The sequence below is a fragment of the Oryzias latipes genome, chromosome 3 (genome assembly GCF_053564925.1).
Source record: "Oryzias latipes strain Hd-rR chromosome 3, Olatipes_Hd-rR_3.1".
NCBI classification, from domain to species: domain Eukaryota; kingdom Metazoa; phylum Chordata; class Actinopteri; order Beloniformes; family Adrianichthyidae; genus Oryzias; species Oryzias latipes.
The window spans coordinates 35,639,861-35,663,089 of NC_136239.1; the positions used below are offsets into that span (position 1 = coordinate 35,639,861).

Below are 23,229 nucleotides of genomic sequence, written 5' to 3' on the forward strand. Positions count from 1 at the left end.
ATTAGGCTTTGATAAACTAAGGGGCCCAAGTCTAGGTCTCCCTTTGCCGGTCCCTTGCCCGGATAATTTACAGGGTTGTGTCAGAAAGGGCGTCTGGAATTAAAATCTTTGCCAAAAAGAAAAATGCTATAACGACCCCTGAAGGGTAATTCCAATAAGTAAATAACAAGAACATCCATCTGGCTTTGTTAGTATACTTATTTATGATACATATCTACTGCATTTGTTTAGAAACACATCTCACTCAGATGTCTTCCTAGACGGTCATCACTGCATATTCAGTACAAACAAATTTTAGGACCTTGATACAAAAGTAGATAGTTTCTTTTTGAATAATCTGGAATGCTCTGTACAATGACTATCTTAAAATATTTTTAATAAATCAGTTGATAGCAACAGTAATTAATGTCACTTTTACTTAATGTTTTCAGCCTTTTTGAATGTAATTTAACAAAAGATAGTTTGCATGGCCGCTCCTCTGTCAAGATTGTCAACAAATATAATTTCCCAAAGGAAGCATGTGTTTCTTAATGTGGAGTTGATGGCTTCTTCAATCAGAGCATGGTTAAGAATCAGTTGATGAGCTGTGAGTTCTGTTTCTGAAACTGTATTTCACTGTATTTTGAACTCCCAGAGAAAAGAATGCACGAAGGAAGCAGCGAGGAGAATTGGACTCGCAACTGAGCAAACTGATATTGGAAGAGAAGGCTTTACAGCAAACGTTTCTCTAACTCTCCCAAGCTGAATGCCTCATTGATCTTGGACCAGTCCAACTGGCATTATTACCAGGAGCCGCTTTCTGTGCTGGAACTGAAGTGTCCAAATCTTGTTTGAACCCAAAAGTCCTGGGGAACATTATCGGTCTAGATGACACCCAACTAAAAGGCTTTTAATTTCCCCAATCTCTCTTTAACAAGTGCGACAATTTATAAAAGCCAGCTCTTTATAAAGTGGTGCCTGGAACACACATTCCACAACAGGAATGGCTCCTAAATGTTCCCCTCTTCATTATGTTCCAGTTTGATGTCTTCCACGTAAAAATCCTTATTAGTTGCAAAGAACTTGCCCAGGGTGTGCCATGTATGTTCACTAAAGTGAATGTGACAAAGCAGACATACAAGCAGATAAACGTCCTGCAGGATGGTATCCAAAAAAACAAGAAAGATGAATAAAAAAACAGTAAACATAAAGAAAAGAAAAAAAATTAAGGAATCTAAATAGTAAAGTCCCAATGTTAGAAAAACCTGCATTCACAGAGGATGCTTTCTTTAAGCCTGTATCAGTGGTTTTCCATAAACAGCTGTGGTCATATGAGAGAAATTACAGTGATTTAAAAAAAACACAAAATCATCTCCAAAATGAGCAACTGTAATGTGACATACAGTAACAATGTCCAAAGTTAGATGACTACAGCAAAGAGAGGTCTTCAGTAAATCAGGATCCACAACAATTTAGGCCTAATACTTATGTTTGGGGTAATGGAACGCCCTCACAAGAGGCATCATCAATAAAGGAAATCTAACCTCATATTAAGTAAATAAGTTGAAATATTTCTGCCAATCATACGGAAGCATAAAGTTGGTACAGGAGCCTAACAGCTGCATGCTCTGGCCCTTTTTCTGCTTTTGGAAACTATAGAAATAATCAGAAATCCTGCAATCTAACGGGGAAAAGGTCTGACGGAAAAAAAAAAAAATTGAACATTGAGGTCTATATGATGGTGCTTGGGCATCATATCTTATCATCTGGCTCTACATCAGAGTTTCATATGTGAGAAGAACTTGAAATTACATTTTTGATTTAACAGGAAGCCAACAGAGGGAAGCTAAAAAGAGAAATGTGATGTCCTCGACCAGTTTCGTCTGGCTGGTACATTTTGGATCAGCTGGGAACTTTTCACTTGAGTTTTGGGAGAGCACGGTGACAAAGGGTCCAATTTCGAAGTAACAAATCCATGGGCTAGTTTTTCTGTCACACCCTGAGACAATGTTTCTGATCCTGTTTTATATTTGCGAAAGAAGGCAACTTTTCAAGCTTGGTTTTGCTTTAAAGCCTCACTCCGATGAAAATCGTGCTTTTGGTGTTTTTGTGGCATTTTTCTCATGATGTAGGATAAATGGAAAGAAAATTCATCTTAAAATGTGCATTTTTGAGTGTTTTTTGAATTAAATTGTTGTGAATCAGGAGCAAAAAATGCCATTGGAAAAAGTGCGATGTGCGACAAGCTCCCTTCTCCCTTTTTCTCCCTTCCCCCCACTCCAATCTAATGTATCCAAATGACTCATGTACGTCGTATTCCCCCTTTGAGTTGGTATCTCGCTAAAACCTGTAGAACTGGATAGCTACAATATTACTTAACATTTTTTGTTGCACCAATTATGTTTGTTGGCAATGTGAGGGGCTGTAAGCTATTGGGAGAGAATCAGATGGATGACGGGAAGTGAGAGCAGTCCAACCCTCTGCTCAGAGACGAATTTCTAAGAAACTCCTGTCGCTCGGCAGATACAACGTCCCAGAAAACAACACACAAGCAAACACTGGAAACGCTAGATCAAAAGATGATCGGAGCAGGATTTTAAGTAAAAGAAATGTTTCCCAGTGTAACTAAACATTGTACTAGAAAGAAAATAACATTTAAATCATTTCAGTTTAGCATGGAAAATCATAAATTACTTCAAGTCACCCTACTACTAACTGTTAAATGCAAACATGCAAACAATTTTCTCCAACGCTTCACTTTATTAAAAAGCTCCATCACAGTCAGAAGACATAAAACTGTGCTTTTATTGTTTTAACAAGCAGATGAGTTATTTATTTTGTTCTTGGCTGCTTTAATTGATGTAGTTTTTTAACGAGAATAAACAAGAACTGTATAAACATCGGTAAACAATAGCATATGTAAGCACACAAAGACCACAAGTTTACTGAGATTAGAGAGGAAACTATTTTTACCCGTCTCCCTGAAGCCAACCTTAACTCTTCTTGATGCAGATTTGCGGTGTGCCTGATTATAATGAAACGGTGGCTGTTTGAAGTTTCTCCTTGTCTGTTTTGATGAAATGAATTCTGCACGGCACCCCAACACAATTTATGGGATTCACTCCCTGGCGTTGCATTTCTGCTGATTGAACTGTTCAAAGAGGGAGATTTTAAGCACATCTTTTCTGCTCCCTTTATCAGTATTACTGTTCAAGTGCTGCCTCACCTTCACTGCATCATGAGATGATTTCCAGCGCCTTCCTCCTGGATAGAGGTCTGTCTGTGGGAGGGGCTTTAAATGTTCACAATGGTGGGAAATAAAAATGCCTGCATAGTTTCATAAATGTAGAAGCTAAAGTACAAATAAGCAGGGCATCCAGGAACAGCAGATTCCCCAGCAATGACAGGTGAGCGCAGCCCTGTGTCTTCTCCAGAGGCTGCGCTCTGTAGCTGCCGCTGCAGTCTGCTGCCTCCAATGTTAGGGCTTCACTACGTGCACTGAATATTTCACAAGGGAGGGGGAAATGTGCCAAGACAGGCTTCATTTGCTTCAAGCAAATTACCTCTATTTTTAAATACGGCCCCATATTTTAGCATTTATAAATCATTACCTCATGGATTTGGGGACATTTGGGTAATTACTGTAAACATGGGATCCAAACTGAGCGGCCCGGCGGTTGGCACTTTCCATTTTCCCACCGAGCCAAAATCATCTGGAGTTCCTCAAAACATCAAAAACATTAAATGAACATTTGATCCTTAAGGGCCATAAGGGACCTTAGGACTATCCCTCCTGGTCCACAATGTTGGCAACTATTGTCCTCTAATACTGATGTTCAATAAAGCCGGAGTAAACTCTTTCTGGCATTTGAGGAATTGAGCCGGCTGGAGCTAAAGTGTGCAGCAAATACTTTTATTTTGCTCCAAGCTTTTCGTGGAGCAAGAGGATCACGGAGGTAATTATAAACACTCCATCAAGATTGGAACAACTTACTACAAAGAAATTTCACTTGACAGACAAGTGTCAAATGCTGAGGACATTAATAAAACCTGTAAGCATTAAGAACCCACCAAAAATCCTTTTCATTATAACAATTACATCAGCTAGAAAAGTTCTTACACTTTAGCCTTAAATTCTGCTGATGCATTAAATAGAGTAATTTTCTATGAAGACCCTGCTGTGATTGGATTTTAAAGTAAATAAAGATTCCCTGCAGTCTGAAAAACTGAATAGATGTCTGTGACGGAATCCATTCGTAAAAAGGATGTTTGATATTTCTGGAAATGCTTTTGCTTTTTTGTGCGTCATTTCTGTGTCATCAGCGGAGAAAATCTGATGAAAACCCAATGACTTGTCAGGTCACGTTGCTATTGGAAAACTAAGGCTGAGCTGCTTCAGCACTGGAATGCTCCTCAATCTGTGGATCATCACACCTGAACTAGTCTCTAACTTCATCCTGCAAATTAAAGCCATTTTAATTTAATTAGCCTCACTGTTAACTGCTTCTCTGATGTTCCAGGTTGCCAAAGCTCTGCTTGTTAAGGTCTCCCTAATCATGCTGCCATCAAATAGTCAACATGTACACAACACATATAATATTTTAATGAGACAGTCATGTTTAGTCACATAAAATATGCTTTTATATTATATTCTGCTCTAGCATGCAAGATTGCTCAGTTTCATTTCTGGCTTTTATGTCATTCATGTCTTCTTTTTCTTGCTTTTCCTAACTGTGCCCTGATAATTTGTCTGTCCTTATCCCTCTGTTTTTTTGTTTGTTTGGGGGGAGCATAAAAATGCACCAACTAAAAACAAATACAGAGAAATGTGTAATTGTGCAGGTTAATCAGAAAGAGAAGAGGGTAATTGTGGTTTATCATTAAAGCCCCTTCTAATGCCATCATGGTTGAATAAAACTCACAGTCTGCTCACATTAGAGTGACTGGAAAAGCACAAGACACATGTGCTGAACTGACATGTCTCCATTATTTAACTGTTAAGAAAGCTTAATCATTTAATGCATTTTTTTTTTTTTTTATTCATCGCAAAAGAGATATTCCTGATGAGTCTGATTCCGATTCCTACCTCCTCCATTCTTTTTTTGGCCTCTTTGGAGTACAAAAGCTGCCATAAAAGGTTGACCAAAGAGACACCTGTTTATGCTGTAGCAGTGAACACAACAGCAGGACTCAAAGCTAACTGTAGTATTTGGAATTCAACAAATATGTTCATCTGTTTTAGGACAAACAACATTAATATCAGTTGCATGGAGTTTTGAGACCCAGCTTGTGTTCCCACCATAGATGTCACTGGACAAAGTGGGTGTTACATCACCTTTGGAAAATGCTTTACCTTTGCTCCAGTTCAGTCACCATTTTTCCGCAATATGGGCACCGGCATTTGGAGCCGGTCAACAGTGATTGGTCCGAGTCGGTCTGAATCACGTTTCCAGGGCAACTACTGTCGCCAATAATGATTAAGCTTGTTAGAAATCCACACCCCTTCCACTAAAAGCGCCTCAGGAAATTCTGTCAATCAAAAACGTTCGAGCTGGGGCCAGCGGGCACCACATGCTTTTACTGAGCCATCTGATTGTTCAGTTTATAACTTGAACTGTGATACCATAAAGAAATATTAGAATTAGCAAGAACATTTTAAGAAAAAGGTAGCAGAGCAAGAATGGTTATTCTGACAAGATTGACTGAGTAATAGCTGTTTATTTCTCAAAAGAAGTCTATGGGATTTTGGCTTCTTGGAGCCAGTGGTTACTTCCTGTTTTGAACATGAGGGGGAGGAGTCAGTTTGTCCAGCGATTATCTACTGTCTATGGTTCCACCCAGCAACTCTTTCAGAGGGTCATTAAGGTAGTCCTGAGGGGATGAGATCTCTGCTGACAGATTCTTAGAGACACCCTAAAGCTATTACAATTGTTTTTTATATTCCTGAAGGAAAGATGAGGGTACATTTTGAATGGGAATTCCAGGCTAGAGTGAGGAGCACTGGCCAATATCAAATGCTGCTGGAATCTGTGGACTGAATGACAGTAATCCAGAAGGCAAGGTCTTCGACTTAACTTAGATCCGTGACCAGACAGGAACCGTAACTCTGGAACGAGTAGAAATTACTATGATCCGGCACTGAAGGGACAATGGAGGGAATCTGCAATACCTGACTGAACAGGTGGATAGGATGATGATAATGAGGTGATTATGAGATGATAAGCAGCAGCAAACACAGGATTTCCCAGATATGGTCATCTTCCTTATGGCGGGCGGAGAAACAGAACCGTTTGATTGAATAAAACAAACATGGATGATCAAAAAACATCACGATAGCAGTGTCTGCAAACTTGTTTAGCACATTTATAAATATATAATCAAATAAAAATAAATCCAAACAAATAGGAGTAAATGAAAGCTTAAAATGAGACATAAGGCTTACACTTTGGGTGCATTAGTCAATTGCATGAATATTTATCATGGATCTTTAGAAGTGAACACACTGTAATTGTCTGTCACTGCATCATTACCTTCTTACAGTGCTGCTCCATTGTAATCACTTCCAAAATAGGCCAATTTGTTTGGCTGTCGCTTGTTGCCATGGCATCAAATTGGCAGAAAAAAGTTTTGCATAATTTGAGACAGTCAAGTTTCTCGCTGAGCTGATTACGGGAAATAAAGGAGTACAGTGTGAAGGGAAGATCTGCTCTTTGTGCTAAAAGAAAAACCTCATTGATCCCCTTATGCACTCAATGAGAAGGCCGCTTTGGCTTTTGCAGTGACACGAAGATGGAAAAATTGTTGTATAATGACTTATTGTCCACAGAAGAAAGTGTTGAAATTAACCCAAAAAGATTATTTTTATTCTAAAGAAAAAGAAAAAAAACATTAATTCAGTAGTAGCCAGTTCTCTTTGGAGGAAGACGCATATTGACATACACGCACTGAGCACTTCAATACACACACAGTGCAGAGTGTGTACTCAGTTAAGGTGCATTCAGTATATTTAAGCTGTGGAAAGCTATGGATCAGTGGACCATGAGATTTATAGTTACACTAGAGACTGAAAAGCATGAAATGAGTGTCGAGCATTATCAGAGTTATGCACAGCGCCAAGACTCATGCCAGCCTTATTAGTGTCTTAACCCTTTATGTTACCCTCAACCTTTAGCAGTGACCTTCCTGCTGTTGGATAGTTTGAGGTTGGAAATTCAACAATGACAGCATGAGAAGAATGCATTTTTGGCTAATATGAAGAAAATCCTGTAAAGTGAATCTCTTAAAAACACAGAAGGTGCAAAAATATTTAACCCCTTGACACCTGAATTTATTTCCAGCTATTAAAAACAAAAAAACAAAAAAAAATGTTTTGGAACCAAAGTGGTTTGATGCATATTTGCAACAAAAGGCCTGTGACTCTGGTGTTTACATTCTGTTTACATGAAACTACTGTAACTCTTTAACCGTTTACACGATTAACAGAATTCCGGCACATTCTGAAGCCGAGATCAGCTGATTCTGTCACAGAGAAAAGTGGAAACATTTAGTTTGGCTCTACAATAGAATGAATTCCTTGTATTTATTTTTAAAATAAAAATTAAATAAAAAAGGTAATATATATTGTGAAGTGATCCTCCGTTTGTCATATTTCTCAACCCCCTGAGTTATATATTGTAAATCCCCTTAGGAGGTTTGTGTAGCTACTCTATTTGTAAAAAAATAATAATAATAAACTGGATTCACTGCTGACTGGTGCAAATATTAAAAGAAAATGAAAATTATTTAATCCATCAAATGGAGTTGCTTTTTTCTGATGCAACTATGTTCAGAGAAACAAATAGAATTTCAACCATTTTATTTGTAGCACGTTTATTGCAAATGTTTAAGATTTTTATCGTGTCTTTTTTAATTAGGTTTTTATTTATTTATTAAGTTGTGTTATATTGGGTCTGTGTGTGTTGCATTGATTTTACTGATGATTGTTTGTCTCTGGTCTGAATTCCACCTGCAAAGGAAGATACTACTGGAAAAATAGTCATTTTGGTTTGATTTGTTTTAAAATAAATTAGTGAGTGTTTATCATTTCTAGTCAAAAAGAAAACTGTTCCTCTAGAATGAAGGGAAACTTTAGTGTGCTTTAAAATGTCCTGTTCCTATTACACTGTAATATGTTTTAAATAATCTAAAAAGACAGTCTGACATTAAACGCAGACACAAAATGGCTTCAATCAAATTACATAATAATCTGCACATTTGTCAAATATTTCCACTGTTTTTTTGAAAATGCCAGCTTTTGAGCTCTGATAAAAAAAAGCACTTACTTTTTTCAGAATGAGGCACATGAAAAAATAAAATAACAGACATACTTTTGTTGAAGGTGATTTTTGAGATTACAGCCTTTCACATAACTCAGAGCATAAAAAGCTACGACGCGTTTCAAGGAGAAAAAACGGTCGCAAAAGAAAGAAAGGCAGGACTAAACGGAAGCAATCCATTTATGTCGTAGTAGAAAACATTAGCGCCTTCTTCTGAGCGAATCCGATGAAAGCTGGACTTTGCTGCATCTGTGTTGCTGATCCGCTGCGACACTGAGCTTGGCGACTGTCTGGTTACCCTGCACATGATCCTGAATGTCAATCTGCAGACCTCCCCCACTCTCAGACAGTACATTTCGGCTTCAAGTAATGCTGCACTAATTAGCCAACTCTCTTGAGTGGCCAAGCCCTCCCAATGGCATCTGTGCCAAATAGAATTATTAACGAAGCAGGGAGGAGGAGGAGGAGTTGCACCTTCTCTGCAGAGGAGTCTAACATGGAGGTTGAGTTTAGCATTCTTCCCAACGGCTGCATTGGGAAGCAAATAGTATCATCGATGATAAAACAGAGATGCATCATTTGCTCTGCTGTATACTTTTTTTTTTTACCCTAACCTAATGAAAATTTCATGTGAATCACGAATTTATAATTCGTTATTCAAGTGAGCTCAGTCTGAGCACCAGCAGCAGCACCATCAGCAGCAGCGGTTTGTGGCTGGGTGAACACAGAGCTGCTGTGCTGATGCTGCATGTCAGCTCTGTGCCACACTTGGCCTGCAAACATGGCTGCTTGTGTTAGGAACAGAACCATTTTTCAACACCACTAATTTTCCTAATTTAATATTTATCTGTAGTCCCAACAGCATTTGGCCTCCTTCACCTCCTGTCTGTTTTCATTGCTTCAGCTTTGATCGGCTCTTTGCTTGTTTGTTTGTTATTGTAGTTTAACCTGTCCCAAATCCAATTGTTGGTGACATTTCTTGTCATGAGAGGAGGAGTGACCTTTTGGAACAAAACAGAAATGTGGGGAGGTCTCACTCTGTGCACAAAAACACTCCGCTTCTTGAATGACACATGCACATTCATGGGAAGTTTCATCAAAACACGAATCCTGAAATCTGCTTTTTTAGCTTGGTTTTCGGGATGATTCAGGAAAGAAGTATTCGTTAAATTAAAGCAAAAGTTTTTAATACAAACAATTGCAGCAGCAGCTGATTTTTTTAATGAGTTGGTCAAAGTTTAAGCCTTTGTTTTCCACAGAAATATGTGAACAATTGTAAGAAGTTCTTGTCCTTTTTCTTTGCCTTGCTGTAGTGAAATAAATCCAGGAAGATCTCTTTAAAAACTTACTCCAATAATCTTTTGATCGATTTTAAAATCCTTCCCAGTGGTCTTTTATTTAACATTGTGCCATTTTTTTTTGGTCAAAACAGTTGTAGGCGGGACAATTAGCAGGGTGTAGGCAGGCGCCCATTTCCCCATCATCCCTTTGTTTACACCCTCTCCTGCTAGCTTACAGCCCCTCACAACCCCAACCTAACATTAGTGGTTCAGCAAAGATGGTGAACAATATTGGAGCTATCCAGCTGTAGAGTTTTGAGGCAGATTCTAGCTCAGACGAGGAAGGCAAAGACATACATGGATTTATTTGTCTGTGGATGCATCAAAATAGAGAAGAGCAGGGAGCTTGTGGCCAGCCGACTGTAGCACCTATGTCACAGCTAGAAGCGTTTTTCGACACTATTTATTTCATCGGCTTCAGATTCACAACAATGTGTATAAAGAAATACACAGAAATGCAATTTTGACCTTAATTCTCTTTATATATGTCATTTATCATGACAAAAATGCCACAAGAACATGTTAAAAACAATATTTTCATTGGAGGGGGTTTTTAAAGGAAGGTAATTGTTCTTAGATTATCAGTGTTGTTGCAAATGTCTGTGATGATTAATATGTTTTGGTTGTTTAAGAAGTGTGATACAATTGTGTGTTCTTTGTAATTGGATATTTTGTATAGTTTTAGTTTTTCTGTTCCCAGTTGAGACTGTAGTAAATAAGACATTCTGTTTGACAAAAGAACCATGCATTTATGAACCAAACAGAAGATTTTAGACAGTCCCAAATATTCAGATGGAACTGTTGGGGGATGCTGGGAGATTTTACACCTTCATCTCTTTTGGTTTGCGTTCATAGACAGCACTCTCAGGAGTGAGCCAAAGAGCAAAATGGACCTTACAAAAATCTAATCCCATCAGTCATCTTTTTCATCAAAGGAGGATGGCTGGATTGAGCGGGCCAAGGTTAAGATATCTTTATAGCTACTTATTTATGGAATGGTACTGCCAAAAACAAGCTCGGACTAAGAAGAAAGAGCAGAAACAGGAAAACAGGCTTGTTTTGTCTTATTTCCTAATGTAGTTTCTAATGAGTAAAGGTTTGTTTCTTTGGTTTGCACTAAAGATTAGGCGAGTTCCTACACCTGACAAATATAAAAGGTACTCATAAAAGGTACTTAGATTATTTTGATGCTGGTACATTAGTTATATTACTTAACACATGAGATATCATTGAGGACAGCTATATAAAATGCCCTTTAACACACGGTAATCCCTCAACTGGATCAATGCGAATCAGCTAATCCTGACACAGATAAGATTTTTATTTATTCCTTTTATTTATTTGTTTTTCCTTTAAGATTGGAATAACATTTATTTTGTGCAATGTCATTCCACAGAGTGGTAAACATGGAGAGCTGGTGTGTTTGTGTGAGTGAGTCCATGCATACTGCGATCTTGTTTGTACTGCCTGTTTTGCTTGTTTTTCCACCCTTTTTTTTCCCTGTCGCTTCTCATCTACTTTAGTAAATGTCTGATATAGAGGGACCCCCTTGAAAAAGACACATTGCACCTCAAGGGACTGATCCTCACGTTTAAATAAGGATAATCAGCTTTTTATGTTGGCTTTGCATCGACATGCAACACCTTACTGACCTAAAGTGTTGCATACCGAAAAAAACCCTTTCTGTCAGAGTCTGCTGGATTTAATTGTGTAATGCTTAGAGTTCTAGTAGTCAAAAGAATGATAACAGTGGAACTAAATCTCCGGTGTTAAAGAGTAAAAACGAAAATTACAAAGCAGAAATTTTTCGAATTTGTCAGATTTTTTTATCACCAAAAGTTATTTATACCTTTGTGCCTGTTGGACTGTTGTCGCGGTAACACCCAGGGGCAGTATGCTTAAAAAAAAATAGTTTCTTCACGTTTTTCTAGGTCAGGGTTAATTTTACACCCATGTGAATACCCCTTTACAAGCGACATAGTTCTTTTTGCAGTCGAGGGATGTAATGATGTTAAGTGTCTAAATTGGTCATTAAAAACAGAATGCAAAGCCAGCAAGGTGAGGCTTTTAATACACCTACATGTTGTTCGTTCTATATATAAGACTTTTATTTTTATGTTACTTTGCTTTTTTTTTTTTAAGTAAACCCACTTTTGTCTTTTTTTAAAACCGCTTTACTTTTGAAATGGCAATTTTCCTGGCCTAATCATAACAGTTATGTGCTCAAGTGCAATTGTGGGCATATGTATATATTTTATACAAGAGCAAACGTGCCTATTTTAAGTGCCTTAAATTGATGTTTGCCTGTTCGGAACCCTGTGGATCAAATATGAGGATTTTAGGTAGCAGGATTTGATGTGAGAATTTAGCAGCCCGGCCCTGCTTCTAAATGATTTCTGATGCAGGGCTGGGCCTGTAAAATATGTCTCTAAACTATTATGTAAAGCTTTTAGGATCAGAGAAGGTTCATAAGCAAAGTAGAACATAATGTTGCAGCTTCACATAATGACCTCCACCTGAAGCTCAAGGCCCCAACTGACAGTGTGCTCAGTGAATGTCTCAAGCAATGGAGAGCAGAGGAAACGGTGCTGGAGGACAGATCCTAATGGGAGGACAAGCCCCTGCATGGGATGTATCACGGACCATAACTGAAGTGGCTGATATCAAAAAGTCCTACCAATGGCTAGAAAGGGCTGGCCTACACTCATCCTGGCAGCTCAGGAACAAGCCCTGTGCACCAGAGTGATAGAGGCTCAGATCTACCACACCAGACAAGACCCAAGGTGTAGGCTGTGCAAAGAGGCCCCTGAAACAATCCAGCACATAACTGCAGGGTGTAAGATGCTGGCAGGGAAAGCATACATGGAGCGCCACAATCAAGTGGCTGGAATAATATACAGAAACATGTTTGCACAATATGGAAAGGAAACCCCAAGGTATAAATGGGAAGGTTGTAGAGAATGAGAGGGCAAAGATCCTGTGGGACTTCCAGATCCAGACTGATAGAATGGTAATGGCGAACCAACCAGACATTGTAGTGGTGGATAAAGAACAGAGGAAAGCCGTTGTGGTGGATGTGGCAGTGCCAAGCGATGGGAACATCAGGAAGAAGGAACATGAGAAACTGGAGAAATACCAGGGATTCAGAGAAGAACTGGAGAAAGCATCAAAGGTGAAGGTGACAAGCTGGAGGAGTGGCTACAGCAGGTCCCTGGAATGATATCAGACCTCTCAGTCCAGAAAAGCGCAGTGTTAGGAACAGCTAAGATACTGCTGCACAAGACCCTCAAGTTCCCAGGCCTCTGGTAGAGGACCTGAGCTTGGAGGAGAAACCACCCATGGAGGGTGAGAGGGGCTTTGTATATATATATATATATATATATATATATATATATATATATATATATATATATATAATGTATATTTGTATATATATGTATGTGATACCACTGGCAACGAGAAAAACCTCCAGCATCCTTTGCTTCCTGTTGCTATGGTGACACGCTTGGTTATGCAAGTGTCTAATAGCTCTTTCATACAAATTAACCCGCTGCAGATGGTAAGTGTGTATTAGATTAAGGAAATTAGCAGATTTATTTAGTGATGGACGTAAATACTATAATGAACAGTTTTGTGTTTTTACTTTTTATTTGTAGCATTTGTCCAGGGAACGTCTGAACCCTTGAACCAAGCTGCAGCTATTTGCAAACTGAATTTGATTTCGTATCATTTTATTTTTTAAACACAAAATAAAATAGTTAGACAAAACAAATAAACACAAAATAATAAAGTGCTTGAAAAAGGAGTGGGTGGAAAAAAACACATTAATTCCCAATCAAATAATATTTTATGCATAGATTTTTAACACCTTAGATAAATATTCACATAAGCACAAAGGAATTAAAGAAATTACTAAACTATAAGAAAAAACATAATAAGTACCACAATTATTCTTTGCCTTATTAGACTTCTCAACTTTAAAATGTTTCCAAAATTTTCAGAATGATTTTTATCTTCAAATAGTGTAATATTTGTACTCGTTTTTGGGGTGGGTAATGCTGGGAATTTGGGTATCGATCCAATTAGAGGGCTAGTATTGTTGGTATCCATCCCGATTTCGTTAAATTTTGTGATTATAGAATAATTTTGTGAAAGCGCCATTATTTGTTACGTTTAATAAAACACAGGACGGAGACTTTTGACAAATAAAGATGTTAGTTAACTGGTTATGACAATCCGAACTGACTATACATCAATTATAGATTGTGCATATTAGTCGTTACAAAACAGTAACTAGTGCAAAAGACAATAAAAAAAAGCTGCAATATAACAAAAATGTGAAAAGAAATACCACAAACATATTTTTAAAATAGAGGCAGTAATAAAAGTCACTAGTAAAAAAAAAAGTTAAAAAAAGCAAAACTGTAATAAAGTAAAGTTTTTTGCTCAAATCGGGCAGGTTTTTGCCCAAATTGTTCGAATGAAGCCTGTTAGTAAATTCAAGCACTTGTATGCATTGAAGAAAAACTGCAAAGAAAGTTTTAAAAGTAATCGAAAGTTACCTTGTTATCGATACTATCGATACTCTATACTCGATACGGATCCGCCCACCATTATTCATTTTGAGACTTTCCTCTGTAACCCTTTTTTGTGTCCTTCTTACTTGCCGTTGGTTTTATGTCTTTTTGATTAAATCGATAACTAAAACTTTTATCTCTGTTTCATAAAATCGCTAAATAAATTCCATAAACAGCAGATTTTACAGGCATGCCCTAAGCACGTTGAATCTGTTTTTTTCTTCACTTTTGACAATTGCAAATGGATTTAAACAAAAGAGCTGCAAAAAAACCAGAAAAAGATCTTTTTTTTTAATGGGGAGAACATTTTATATTTTACAAATTGAAAGCTGGGTAGGACTCTAAAATTTGAGAATTTTTTCATAATGTTGCTAAAGTTCTTCTCTACAAAATAAGATGAAAAAACAAATGAAATAAAATATACAAATTGCGAAACAAACATTTCGGTTCAAGGTAATAAAACGAATGAAGTGTAAAACGACATGCAGCAGCAAGAAAACAAAGGTAGATGCTGCCGAAATAACTGTGACTAATTACGGATGAGATTGATGGCTTCGCTGACAACCTTTGAAAATGTTTTTCGGGGATTTCCCCCCTTTGCTTGTTTTCTGTGGTTCTAATGAATATTTTCAAACTTTTAATAAGGTCAACACTAACTCAGCTCATTAATTCAGTTTATTTTTAAGCTTAGTAAATCAACTCATCATTATGGTGACACTATTGGATTGTGAAACTATTTTCCTAATTTACTTACACCCAGAAAATCAAGCAACAAATCACTAAGTGCATCACTGGCTGTTTACCAAACAGACAATGTGTTGCACATGTCTGAGAAAGGCATTTTTTCAAAGAAAAATGTATTGTGATCTAATTGCAATATTTTATGTTTCATTAAAAGTAGATACATTTTTTTTTAATCTTAAATAGTTCATTTCAAGAAATCAAAGCAAGAATAATGCACAAAACAGTACAATCAGCTGTTTTACATCCATACAAAGAAATATCAAACGTAGGATAATGAGACATTAAAAATATCTTCACAATAACCACTGAACACATTAACATTTCTTTAGGATTTCAAGTCAAATTGAATTCAGTTAGCTAAATTTATTCAACTATGTACAGATCTGGTTCAGACTGCTTCATGTCTCATCACCATACAGTAGGTGACAGTTTTATTTTACCATTTAAAAGTAAGTTAAAGAAGCCCCTGCATGTGTGCAGAAATGTATATGTTGTTTTCTCTCAAATTCTTCTTGGCAGTTAAAGACCCACTCCGGTGAAAATTGTGGGGGTTTTTGTATGTGTTTTTAACATTTCTCTGATGATGGAGGACATACATTAATAACATTAGGCTCAAGAATGGATTTCTAAGGATTGCTTTATTCAAATTATTGTGAATCAGGAACAGACAAAGACTGCTGTTGGAAAAAAAGATTGCATTTATGACGTAGAAAATACTCTTGGCGGGCCACAAGTTCCCTGCTCCACTCCATTCTGATGTATGTACTTGCAGACAAATGGATCCCTTTACGTCTTGGTTTTCCTCATCTGAGCTGAAGTCTGGCTCGAAACTCAACAGCTGGATAGCTCCACTATTGCTTGTAATCTCCGTTGCACCGGTAATGTTAGGTTGGAGGTGTGAGGGACTGTAAGCTAGTAGGAGACCACTGGAAAGGCTTTAAAAATGGACTATTAGTCACATCAAACTGTTTTAGCATTTGATGTTCAAGCACTGGGTGTAGCATATTTGACCTGAGTCCACTGATCATGCTCTTGTCTGTCTCTGGTAGCTGCATATGAAACAGTTTTATTGTTAAGAAAAACACGCCAACTTGAATTTTATATTCAAAACAAAAACTTGTTGCTTATTGTGTTGGGGAAAAAAACTCAAATTTTCCTTCCTGTGTCTGTTAAAAGGTAAAAATATTTTCTGTATTCCTTGTATTGTGTTTTACAGTGATTTATCTGGTAGCCAAACTGTCTTTTTCTAAAATAAATGTGATACTCAGATTTTGCAGAGGTTTTATACGGGTTCAGGGTTTTTGCAGCAGCAGAAAAATGAAGAGCAACTGTGCCATAACCTCTCATGCACATCTCAACTTCTGCAACAAACAGAAGTAAAGTCGGGATATGCAGACTCTAGACAGAGAATAAATCTGTGAAATACACCATATTTTTTTCTTCGTATAGAACTTTGTGAACAAAGTTAGTGAAAAACTTGCAGGTTTTGAATATTTTGAATGTCATCAGAACATGAACTAATTCAGACACTGAAAATGTCACACTCCAAGTAAGGATAAAAGTCAAAATGACCCTACAGCGAGCGTTGCTTTAGAAACAAAGGAAAATAAAAAAACAAGAAGTGGAGAAGAAGAACACAGCTGACATGACAGACATGAAATCGTCAACATAAAATAAGTCAGTTTAATGCTGTCTTTGTTCTTTCTTTCTTTCTTTTCTGCACAGAAACTTGTCAAAGAATCCTCTCACCACTCTGTCATGGCAGCTCTTCAAGCACCTCCAACTCTCCGAGCTGTAAGTCTTGTCTAATCTGTCTTGCTGGCTTTTGTTTGTGTTTTATTACAGCACTTTATCATGGCTCCCTGCACTCCCGCCGCCCTGATACAAGCTGTCTTCACTGCATGCCATTATACTTCCTGTCTTTTTTGAACACAAACTCCAATTTGTCTCCCCGCACGTGATGGACCAAACCTCTGGAAGGGGTGCCGAAGGGAAACCTCTGGAAGCGGTGTCTAAGTCATTCGTTGGGATCATGAAAACATAGCATGAGTGGAGCAACAGCACGGAAGAAATAGGAGAAGGTTTCTGTGAATATTTTAGTGATCACTGCGTTTACAACTTTGCTCTGGAGGACGATGTCGACCTGCTCAAACTGTCCATCAGCAGAACACTGGAGCCTCCTGACGCTTAAAGCCAAGTTATAGCAGGATGTGATGCAGGACTGTTTCCAGCAGACCTCCTTATTGTGCTATTTTCAGAGGTAGAAGCAGGGCAGATCCTCTGAGAGCATGGTACAATGCTGATCTGGGGTAGTCCTGCAGCCAGGCTACAAGTCCCGGAGCAGAGGAGAGGTCCTACTAGCTTGCACGATAAAGTTTGACATTTTGTCATTTAGTTCAAAGCTTACTCTTTGCACCCACAAACACAGCTTACGGAATGCAGCTGATACCAGAACTAGAGGAAAAGAGGAAGACGACCGTCTAAACAGCTCACTGTGAACTGATTGAGCTATAATAGATGTATATTTTCACTAACTGAGCCCACATGTTAGTTATTTACATTTTTGGACAATTTACCATTAAGGATCTGGAAACCTTTTTATGAATTACTGAAACTAAATACATTGTCAAAATACATCAAAAATATTTTTTGGGACTTTTGAGGCTTTTAGAAAGCAAGCAAAATATTCAAAAGGTTAACTTGGAGAAAGCAAACTTACTCTTAAACAGTTGAGCTATTAGAAAATCTGTCATTGAAGAAGAACCTACGACCTGCAACGACCTGCCCAACACATTAAAAGAAAAATAAATGAATTAATAAAACACACTCAACGAAACTATGAAATACCCATAACAAATCATTTTATGGCAGTAAAAACCTGAAAACCTCTGGCCGCTCTTCAGTGTCGTTGGCTGGGTTTTTGTTTTATCATTCTCTTATTATCATCTCGTTTTTGATGAACATGGACTTTTTTACACCTAACACAAGGGCTGTCTGCTGCTCTTTTTTCCCCACCACTTTCGGGTCCGGTGCATTGTTAATTCGATCAGCAGTTCTCGCCTGGCAAAAACAAATGCATCAGGAAATCGCTATTATCGTGTTTTTTTTGTCTGTTTTATTTATTTCAACAGAGCTATGGTATCAAGATAATTTCCCTTGCAGGAGACCAGTATAATTCTAAAAAGTTTAATTCTGTTTTGGTTTAATAAATGAGGCTCAAACCACATGCTTACTCAGTTGAATCGATGTTTTGGGACTCGATGTATATCCCTGTGACCCCGTGACCTATATTTGACAATTTGATAAAAGGGGAAATTTCGTATTTGAGGTGAGCAAGACAAAGACAAAATGTGTTCAAAACAGACATGTCAAACATATTTTCTTTCTATTTTAAGTTGTGCACAACTTTTTTTTTATTCATGCATACGCTGACATACGATTCTTATTGACAGTAATCTTACCCCATTAAAAGCCCCATAACCTCTTCCAACCAAGTTGAATCATGTTCCACTAGAGCTGATGGGCTAAAAACGTGACGTCTTAATGTTTCTTTCAAGCTTAAAATAAATTTGTCACAAATTAACAATTAAATTTTTCACATTTTAAATAAATTCTTCACGTTCACAATGTGTAATTTCGAGTCTAAAAGTGCTTTTAATTTTTTTTTCTTTTCAAATTTAGAATCTGGTTTTCATTCACTTGAAAGTCAGTGTAATAACTGACCTTCTGTAACCCACCATACTGTATCCAAGAACAACCATTTGCCCTAAGGGGAATTTTAAAATGGGTGTTTTAAAAGCGTTGTTGGGATGCATGCAAAGAGACACCGTGTAGCTAAGCGTCACAGTCTTTTGGCCATCTCATATGTTTGTGTTACTCCACAAACACAATGCTAACCCTATAGGCTCAAATCAGGATCAGCCTACAGTAAATGAAAATTGAAAATACATGCATTTATTGAAAATGTGTAAAGCAAAATTGCTAATTTGAAAGAAAAAAAGTAAATGTATTTTTTAAACTTAAAAGACTTATTGAAAATGTTGGAAAATAAAAGAAATTCAAAGCTACAACACACCTCCATCATTGTGGAGTTTTGCTGCATCTCGAAGCCTCAAACGACCACACTGTAATCTTTCCTACATGTCTAAAGTCTTATTCACATGCAACAATACAGGGGTTGAACCTTGCAGGTTTTTGGGTCGTCCAGGCCCATGACGGGTTGTTAAGACGAGAAGGTACATCTTAGGGGAGTGCAGGTGTGTTTTACAGTTTCCTTTCAGGCTCGTATATCCCCTTAAGGGATGTTGTGAAAATGAATGTACGGATTTCGTGCTTGTGGCACTTGTATCATGAAGTATCCGTTAAGTCAAGGAAGACTAAAGAAGTTGCTTATGATGTACAAAGAAGCTTTTAATGACCAAAGGTGGCCTTACACCTCACTTCAGTCAGCAGAAAGGTGCGAGTACTGGCCCCTTACATAAATGCTGCACGCACAGTTTTGACAAAGATTTACATATCAGCTCTTTTTAATTGCACTCATTCTTTTTTTTCCAGTTTTGTTCGGTCTGACTTAGTGGTCAAACATCTGAATGATGAACTCAGTCTCATTTAGAGTTGGCTTCCCTTAATGATGGGCAGCAATGGTTGCTCTGCTGACATTTATTTCACACAAACCTGAAAGCTTCAGAGCAGGAAGCAGAGAAAAATCCTTCATTTACCGACCTGCTGACGCTGCTGATCACTTAATCAAAAGCTTTTGATTAGCAGCTCCTGGCTAATGCTGCTGCTGCTGCTTAACCTTTTCATTTCCATTAAAGCCCAAAGTCATTTTCACTCACTTTCTGGCACACAAATAACAGCCATTTATGTCATGCATTATTGCACACCCACGTTTCCACTCGCATGTAACGTTAAGACCTGTTAGGCTCTTTTTTAAAACAGAATAGAAAAATGGTGCTGGGTGTTTACTTCGTGGTTGTGGATTTGATTTTTTCCCTCCCCAAAATCATTCCCGAGCTAACAGGGCTCAGTTTTAGTCTCTGATGTCTGGTGCAACTTCTTTTTAGGCGACCATTTCAGGTGCGTACAAATGGTGTCTTTGTTGTCCAACATGAAAAGCGGGGCCGGGGTGAAGGCTGTGGTTCCTGCTGAATGCTGATGAGAAGTGAAGGTTTGTGTCTATTCCATTTGGCGTGTTTGGTTAAGAGGTGTCAGTCGGAGTGGCGTGGCGGCACAGACGTGGACTGGGGCGTTACGCAAGAGGCAAACCATGTGAAATCAAGCCTTGCTAATGAGAAATGAGTCACTCTATCATTGACCGAGTGTGCAGCCTCCTGTCTTCATTGTATCTGTTTGCTCAGGCAGCACTGAGTTAGCCAGGAAAGTGCATATGATTTATTTGTGCTCAACAAGACTGGCTCGCCGGGCGGCTATTGGCTTTAATTATTAGGACAATGCAGAATTAACCACAGCCATGCTGCTCATGCTCGCAGATATTATGTAAATAGAGAAAGATCAAACCAGCCGAAACAATTTCCATATCATGTGATGAAAGAAGAGCACGGCCCCTTTGACGGTGACACCAACCCCTGTTATCTCTGTTACTCTAGGCAATTTTATTGTAATAGTATTTTTTTAAGCAGTAAAAGAGAACCAATTTCAAGGCTTCATTATGTCTATGGCCTGAAATAAAAAAGGGAGTCAGTTTTGAGCATTCTTGTTCCTTTGTTGGCGCTGCAAGAATGTCTTCATTGATCGGGCTGTGTTTTCATTAAAGTTCTGTCTAATTACTCCAAATTTTTTTGTGAGGAAAGACAAGAATGGAAAGTTGTGTGTGTGCTCTATGGCACAGACCAATTAAACCTAAACAGAAAACACAAAAATTAGGTAATTATTGCATGAAAAGGAAAGATGTTTAGCTGAAATTGCCCTCAGAAAACAAGCCTTTTTTTGTCAAAGCAGCTCTGATTGGCCAGATTTGAACTGAAAAAAGCTATTCTTTGCAACTTCCTGTCTTGCACATAACCAATTAATTTCAGTCAAAAGCAGTGTCTGCATAATCATTATTTCTGCCACATTAACATGGACGCACACCGAATCGACAGCCTCCCAGCATGTGGTTCCAGGTTTCATGGTCTGAGTGTTGTCGGGTGAAAGACTGAGCATATACATCAATGCAACATTGAAGAGGTCAAACTGATACATTTCATCCCACATCAAATAGGTCATGGCGGCTCTGTAATCAACAGGCTTTAAAAAGAGCAACTGCACAACAGCTATTTTTGTGCTGCAGGTGAGCCGCACAGATATTTCACACTCCCTGCAATGTCTTAATATCAACAACAATGGGGAAATTATCAGGAGAATCTCAATAATCCAGAGGCTTTTGTGGCTCCTGTGAAAGGCTCCGACATCACAGAAGAGAAGTACAATAGCCGTCTGCCTCATGCTGCTTCTGGATGAGACACAGATTATTGGCTCTGGCGCTTTGTCTTTGTGCCCTTTAGCCGGAGAAGCGCGGCTGCAGCGCTGAGCAGTCCAGCCCAGCAGAATTCTGACAACAGTAGCAGCAGGGTGAAGGGGGCGGCTGAATGCTAAACCCTCCTCTGTGGCTCTCGCAGTGTTATAAGTGGGGAGTATTTGAAGCAAAGTTGGCATCAAATGCCTTTTTAGGGACATTTTGTTTTATGCATCAGACAGAATCCTCCTTCTCAGTCAGTTCCTTCTACTCACTGAAAGCCACACCTTTTCAAGGCCTTTTTGTGATAGAAGAACAACACTAAATGAAGTGTAGCAAGAAAGAATGTCATATCCTCTCAATCTGCTTTTCAACACAACAAATATGCGAGTATTTGTTTTTGTTTTAGTAAAGACAAAACCACCAAATGAACAGAGACTGTGCCTATTCCGCTGTGGATCAAACATGTGGACTCTGGCCTGCCTCAGAACTCGCAACCATGTTTCAACCATTGACTGTAAATCATAACTTGAGAGACTGAGTGTGATTTTTTTTTCATTTCTTTTATATGTTTTATTTCTTTTTATGTCTTTTACGCTTGACTAAAATGCTGGACCCTTAATAATAAGCATCTGCTTCGGGGGTGTCCATTTTTTTCCACGTTCTGTATTGTGAGGGGATCTGTTATTTGTTACACATTGTGGAACAACTAAACTACACTAAATAAAATAAATAAATAAAGATGTCACCCATAGAAATGATTAACTTCTGGCTCCAATAAAATTAAGCAAGTCAATTCAGGCGCCACTTGAAATGAAGGGCAATGAGGACGCTGCCATGTTGGAGCTCGACGACATCAGTAACCAGGAACTGGTCCGAGTCGGTTTGAGTCACGGTTTCTATGGCAACCCCTCACCAATCCAAAGTGTTGGATGTCCACACCGCTACTGCTTTAAAGCGGGCTACACGAAATCTGTCAAACATTTCAACCGTTTGACGTAAGACCACATATCTTTATTGAGGCATCTGATTGATCCGTTTATAACTTGAATATCGTGAAAAAACATTAAGATTGGCAAGAACATGTTAAAAACTGTTATAACGGCTGAGTAATAGGTGTGTGTTTCTCAAAAGAAGTCTATAAGATTTTGGCTTCTTGGAGCCAACGGGCACTTCCTGTTAAGAACGCCAGGTGGGGGGAGTCGCTCAGTCCAGCTTTCATCAACCGTCAATTGTTTCAACAGAGTACTGCGCAAAAAAATTAAAATATAACACATGAAGCACTTTTAACCAAAAGGAATAAAATGCATTAATTTCAGCACTTACCAGGTTTTGCACTGATCCGTTCATGGCTTATGGTTTATTTACAACCATACATTTCACAACAATATGTGTAAATTTAGCTGGGATTTATTTATTGAGACACGTATTAAAGCTCAAATGAAACTGGAAGGGCTTCATGGAGCGAAACCCACATGTTTTGAAGGCTGATAGTAAAATGGGAGAATCCCAGGAATGTGCCAGCATCTGAGTCAGTGGTGTTCCACGGATTATGAGGAAATATTCATACAGACGTCAGTATGAAATTGCACAGAAATTAAAGCAGAAATGACAACTAGAAAGAAGGGACTTTTTCCTCTGCAAAGTAAGCACATTTTTGTCGATCAGTGAGAAGGAAGGGAAGCCTCCAGTTATCATCTTCTTTTAAAAATGAAATGCATTTCATTTTTTTTAAACATGGAAATATAATATTATATCATGTTAGCTAAGACCAAATAGTGATATATTATATGACTGTTTTATATAATGAAAATTTA

At 38.2% G+C, this 23,229-nt stretch overlaps 1 protein-coding gene across 4 annotated transcripts in view; it reads left to right on the forward strand.

The window, feature by feature from the left end:
* The window catches only part of ntrk3b (neurotrophic tyrosine kinase, receptor, type 3b), a 271,299-nt gene that overhangs the window by 115,954 nt on the left and 132,116 nt on the right, over window positions 1–23,229 (forward strand). For all 4 annotated transcript variants that reach the window (XM_023953662.2, XM_023953663.2, XM_023953664.2 and 1 more), the window contains one exon: window positions 16,681–16,749. In XM_023953662.2, coding sequence (XP_023809430.1) covers window positions 16,681–16,749 — 69 coding nt within the window. The remainder of the gene's footprint in view (window positions 1–16,680; window positions 16,750–23,229) is intronic.